The sequence below is a fragment of the Capsicum annuum genome, chromosome 12 (assembly GCF_002878395.1).
Source record: "Capsicum annuum cultivar UCD-10X-F1 chromosome 12, UCD10Xv1.1, whole genome shotgun sequence".
Lineage (NCBI taxonomy): Eukaryota > Viridiplantae > Streptophyta > Magnoliopsida > Solanales > Solanaceae > Capsicum > Capsicum annuum.
In genome coordinates, this window is record NC_061122.1 from 123,359,269 (window position 1) to 123,365,294 (window position 6,026).

The following is a 6,026-nucleotide window of genomic DNA, read 5'->3' on the forward strand; positions in this document are numbered from 1 at the left end:
TGGCTAAGGTCAATTGCATTTCTGGGTCATATTATTTCTTTCGAAGGTATTAGAGTTAATCCCCAAAAGATAGAAGCTACAAGAAATTGGCCTAGGCCTATCTCTCTATCCGATATTAGGAGTTTCTTGGGTTTAGCTGGCTATTACCGATGTTTCATTGAAGGGTTCTCCTCTATTGGGTCCCCCAGGTTGATCCAAAAGAAGGTAAAGTTTCTCTGGTCTGATTCCTGTGAGAAGAGCTTTCAGGAGTTGAAGACTCAACTCACTTTCGCCCCTGTGTTGACCTTGCCTGATGGTGTAGATGGTTTAGTGGTATATTATGATGCTTCGAGAGTGAGTTTGGGTTGTGTGCTTATGCAAAGGGGGAAAGTTATAGCGTATGCTTCTAGGCAGTTGAAACCTCATGAGAAGAACTACCCGACCTATGACTTAGAGTTGGCTGCTATGGTGTTTGCTTTAAAAATCTGGAGACATTATTTGTATGGTGAGTATGTAGATCTTTTTACTGATCATAAAAGCTTGCAGTACATGTTTACCCAAATAGAGTTGAACCTTGGGCAAAGGAGGTGGTTAGAATTTCTAAAAGACTATGATATGAGTGTGTTGTATCATCCGAGCAAGGCCAATGTATTGGTAGATACCCTTAGCAGTGTGTCTATGGGTAACATTTCATATATTGAGAAAGGTAAGAAAAATTTATCTCGTGATGTGCACCGTTTGGATATGATGGGTGTTAGGCTACTTAATTCTTCTGAGGGGAGTATATTGGTTCAGAGTAGTTCTGAATCATCCTTAGTTTTGGAAGTAAAGAAGAAACAGGACTTAGATACTAGCTTGGTCAGACTGAAAGAGTCAATCAAGGACCAAAGAGTAGAGGTTTTCTCCTAAGGGGGAGATGGTGTTTTAAGGCTGCAGGGTAGGTTGTGTGTTCCGAATGTTGATGATCTAAGGTAGAGAATCATGGCTAAAGCGCATGGTAGCGGTAGTTTATTCATCCCGATGTTACAAAAATGTACCGCAACTTGCGAGAAATTTATTAGTAGGGTGGTATGAAGAAAGATATAGCTATGTTTGTGGCAAAGTATGCAACATGTCAGCAGGTTAAGGTTTAGCACCAAAGACCTGGTGGTGTGATACAAGAGTTCGGTATTCCTACTTGGAAGTGGGAAGAGATTAATATAGATTTCGTGACTTGTCTACCTCTTTCCCGATGCTATCATGCTTTTATTTGGGTTGTTATTGATAGGCTGACTAATTCAGTGCATTTCTTACCCGTGCACACATCCTATTAGGCTGAGGACTATGCTACACTATATATTTGGAAATTAGCCAGGATACATGGAGTTGCCTTGTCTATCATTTCAGATAGGGGTACTCAGTTCACTTCTCAATTTTGGAGGGCATTTAAGAAGGGTCTGGGTACCCAGGTTTATTTGAGTTCCGCATTCTACCCGCATATGGATGGTCAGGCCGAGAGAACCATCCAAACATTGGAGGATATGTTGAGAGCATGTGCTTTCGACTTCAGAGGTAGTTGGGATGAGAATTTGCCACTAATTGAGTTCGCGTATGACAACAATTATCATACTAGCATCCAGATGGCACCATTTGTGGTTTTGTATGAGAGATGGTGTAGATCACCCATAGCCTGGTTCGAGGTGGCTGAGGTTACTATAGTTGGACCTGATACAGTATTTGAGGCAATTGAGAAGGTGAATTTGATTAGAGAGAGGTTGAAGATAGCTCATAATCGCCAAAAGTCATATGCAGATGTGAGGTATAAGTACTTGGAGTTTGAAGAAAACGAACTATTGTACCTAAAAATTTCACCCATGAAGGGGGTGAAGAGTTTTGGGAAGAAGGGGAAGTGTAGTCCCTGCTATGCCGGTCCTTATAGGATTCTAAATCATGTAGGAAAAGTGGCTTATGAGATTGAGTTCCCTACAGAGTTTTTAGCTGTTCACACAGTCTTTCATGTTTCAATTTTTAGGAAAGACGTTGGTGATTGTGTTGTTGTAAATCCTTCGGAAATCCCTAATGTTCAAGATAGTCTTTCATTTGATGAGGTTCCTGTTGAGATTCTAGATCACCAAGTACGGAAGCTAAGGAACAAAAAATTTTCATTGGTCAAAGTATTGTGGAGGAACAAATCTATTGAGGGTGCTACTTGGGAAGCTAAAGATGATATAAAAACCAAGTACCCATACCTCTTCTCCACAAATCCTGATCAACACGAAGGTATCATTCTCTCTTAATTCAGCTCCTTTTTAGTCATGTTACAGTTGTATAGTCATTCCTACTATGAATTTATTCATTCTATGAAGTATCCAGAAGTTAGAAAGAAGTGAAAGCAATTTAGCAAGATGTTTCAGCTGTGTACCCTTAGTTTTTCTCGGTATTCATAACCTATTGAGCATAATTCGATGATGAATGTCCCTAAGGGGGATATATTGTAATACTCCGTATATTTCTAAGCTAGAACACGAATCGTTGTTCCTGCATGTGAAACCTTATATCCTACAATTTGTATTTGAGCACACGACTTACCATGAGTATCCTAGTCAGAAGAAGCTTATGATGTGTTAAATGTATTCATATGAGTCACTTAGGTAATGCAAGCTAAGAGTTTTTGAATCCATCAAGTTTTAGTGTTCGATTTCCCAAGGACAATCTTTGAGCAAGCATAACGTGATGAATATGTGGTATTCTTGTATATTTCGACCAAAAAATTTTAGAGAATCGGATTATCTTTCCAACAATACCATTTTACCAAAATCTGACACCCGAGCAAGAAGTTATGGCCTTGCAAAGTGGAGTGCATCGCCTAACCAATTGTACACGGCTACTAGATTGGGTGCAATAAGATTTGAGAATCATACCTTAGCTTGTACGGTAAGCTGTGCGGCACACATCCTAGCATCTGCCATGAGGTGTGCGACACACACTTAGGGTTCTAGCAACGAAAACACTCCATTTTTGAGTAATCTTGAGAATAACTAAGCCTTTTGACATTTCTTACACGTCCCTAAACATAAGCTTACGAATTTAACTGTTCCTAACACATCATAACCCTATTATCAATCTAAGAACATCATCCAAGAGCACAATAAGAGCAAAACAACTAGGGTTGCACAATCAAGATTGAAGGTCCAATCTTTCAACAATTTCCATAATATAAATGTATGCGGGGTTTTTCAACAAGAACATCCTTTTGTTCTTGTGCCTAAAGTTGGTTTTCTTTTACAAAGATACATCGTTTTATACGTTTTCCTATGAATTGATACATTATATTTCTTTCATGAGAATGTTGACATGGTTATACATAAAGTTGAATTTTTTAGACTTAAAGCGATTTATACATATGTCTACGAACTAAAGCATGATTCTTGATAGTTTTATTGTGATATTATTATATAGGTCTTTGAACCCTATTTGAAATAGATATTTTGAGAAATTATGTGTCATAAGTACCTTGAGATTTGAACAATTTAACATGATGTAGAAAGATTTGACCTTTTTGGTCGTGAAAGAGTTGATTTTGAACCCAAGTGAGAAAAGAAATCGACATGTGTGATTGATTTATGATAATATAGGTAGAATATTGGATCCCAATGCAAATTGTTGAATTGTTTATTGTGGATTTTCTTTAAAGTTGTGAGCCTGAGGTGGATTAAAATTTTTAAACTAAGTTCGGGAGTAGTATTTAGCATCGAGCAGGAAGTGTGGTACTTTCCTAAAACTATGTGCCCCCATAGGATGTTAGCTTGAGGCTGATATAGTGATCAATAGTGAATCAAATGACTAAGGTCCTACTCCGATGGCAAGGATAGGACAGCTCTCCCCAATGTGGGTTAGACGTTGAACTCCATGTAGCTCACATAGTTTATGTCGGTTGTGAGAAGCTTTCATACTGTGTTGCTACTCTATCTAAGAAAAGTGTGTAAGGTTTAAAACTATTATTTTAAGAAAGTTTCTTTTTCCCTAAAGATTGAAATATTATGTTCTAAACAGAGTTGTTTTTAGGCTTGATTACTTTACAAGTTTGAAACTGAGAAAAAGGTAAATTAAGAACTTATTGTAATGACTCACTTGTTTTACCTTACATCTATTATTCATCCATGATTATGATGGTTTAATTCAAGCTACTTTAGTCATTTATATCAGCAAGCATTTTTTTTATAAAACTTGTGATATTTAGTTATTGAAATTACATACACCCCCATATACTCGGTGCATTTTCCATGGTCCTAACCCACATATTCGTATGTGGGCCACATTTTCTCATTATATAGGTTCAGGTGCTCAGTCCTAGACTCGATAGTGATTCCCGAGTGCATTGATCTACATCTTCTACAATGTTGAGTCCTCATGATTCTAGGACGTGTTATTCATATTTTCAGTTTCATTATGAGTTATTTACTTTTGATCCTTTGAGTTTGAGACAGTTGGGGTCTATCCTAATGGCTCTGTAGTACATTGATTAGTAGCGGCTCGTCAGGCTGGATTTGTCAGAATTGTTAGAGGTTTCATATTTTGTTACTTTTACTGTGCTTATCCGTATTTTAGTTAGATTGGGTACAATGGGTTATCCTAATAGTGCTAATAACATATTTATTTAAGTGTTTAGATATATTTATGGGCTCAAAGGGTTAACTTGGGACTACTTGTAGCCTTAAGCACCGTGTGACATCTCGGGATTCATTTTTAGGGCGTTACATTTTCATATGTGGTGGTATTGCAATATCTTTTAGATATATAATGTAGTCTATCATAGACACTTCATCTAATAATACTGAGATAATACTATTCATGAGGTAAACCAAGAATATGTATGGTTGATGTCCATGATACATCTTATTCAAGAAAAATATAGTATGAAATATGACAATCTACCCATAATTTTATATGGAGATAATGCATCATGTATAGCACATCTTAATAGAGGATTCATAAAAGAAGATAGAATGAAGCACACTTCATCAAAACTTTTTTACATACATGAGCTACAAAAGAATGGTGATATCAATGTGCAACAGATTCGTTCAAGGGAAAATGTGGCTTATTTATTCACCTAGTCTTCTCCATTTACAACTTTTACGAAGATGCTGCACAAGATCGGGACGCAAAGGTTCAAGGATGTTCTCATTAAGAGAAGTTAATACGCGTTGTACTCTTTTTTCCTTATGAGGTTTTGTCCCATTGGGTCTTCCTTACAGGGTTTTTAATGAGGCAGCCGATATGCGTATTGTTTGAAATATGTACTCTTTTTCCTTCACTAGATTTTTCCCTACTGGATTTTTTTCTAGTAAGGTTTAAACGAGGCATATTATCTTTCTAGACATTCAAGTGGGAGTGTTATAAATGTATTTATATTATAGTGAATGTGTATCAAGATCTACTTTGATATCTATTAGGATTTGAATCATCTATCCTTTACTCAAACTAGGAGTAAATTTCCCCTATAAATAGAAGGGCTTCCTTCATTGTAACTAATCTTTATGTAGGTCAGATAGGTACCTAAAACCAGCATGACCAATAATATCGGGACTGCAAACTTGCTAACAGATTAAGTAAAAAAAAGGCTATATCGGGCCTTGTAGTATTTGCGAGATACATTGGTGCATCAATTACACTAAGATATCGTACTTCATAACCAAGAAGTTCCTCATTCTTATCTTGAGGTCGGAATGGGTCCTTATTCAATTTTTGCGTATTTCTCATTTAAGCAAATACTCTATTGCTTTTGAAAATTCTCAAAGATTTTCAATGATACTCAAATCATCAAATTATTTCTTATGACGAAAATAAAAAGTTTTCCAGAAACTTTATATATTTCAGGCATTTTGAATCCTTTTGGGATTTTCATATGGATGTTTGTCAAGTAACAATATCCAATATGTCAAGTGTGACATCTCAAAGTGTCTGGACTGCAAATTAAATAAGTTTTACGCTTACCAAAATGCATCTTTTTAGGTCAATTGATAAATATTTCTATGTCAGCATGTTTAAATTAACATAGAATTCAG

The 6,026-nt window shown here is 36.4% G+C and overlaps 1 protein-coding gene across 1 annotated transcript; it reads left to right on the top strand.

Moving 5' to 3' along the window:
* The first annotated feature begins 1,457 nt into the window (after positions 1-1,457).
* LOC124889655 lies at positions 1,458-2,255 on the top strand. Its single transcript, XM_047401630.1, has 2 exons — positions 1,458-1,777; positions 1,991-2,255. The coding sequence occupies exons 1-2, from the start codon at positions 1,458-1,460 to the stop codon at positions 2,253-2,255; spliced, it is 585 nt and encodes a 194-aa protein (XP_047257586.1).
* Positions 2,256-6,026: the final 3,771 nt, after the last annotated feature.

Bases quoted from the DNA above. Each gene is read 5' to 3' on its own strand.
- LOC124889655 (XM_047401630.1), top strand. From the start codon at position 1,458: ATGGATGGTCAGGCCGAGAGAACCATCCAAACATTGGAGGATATGTTG. The intron at 1,778-1,990 runs GTATAAGTACTT...TTCAATTTTTAG, and splicing joins AAGTCATATGCAGATGTGAG to GAAAGACGTTGGTGATTGTG.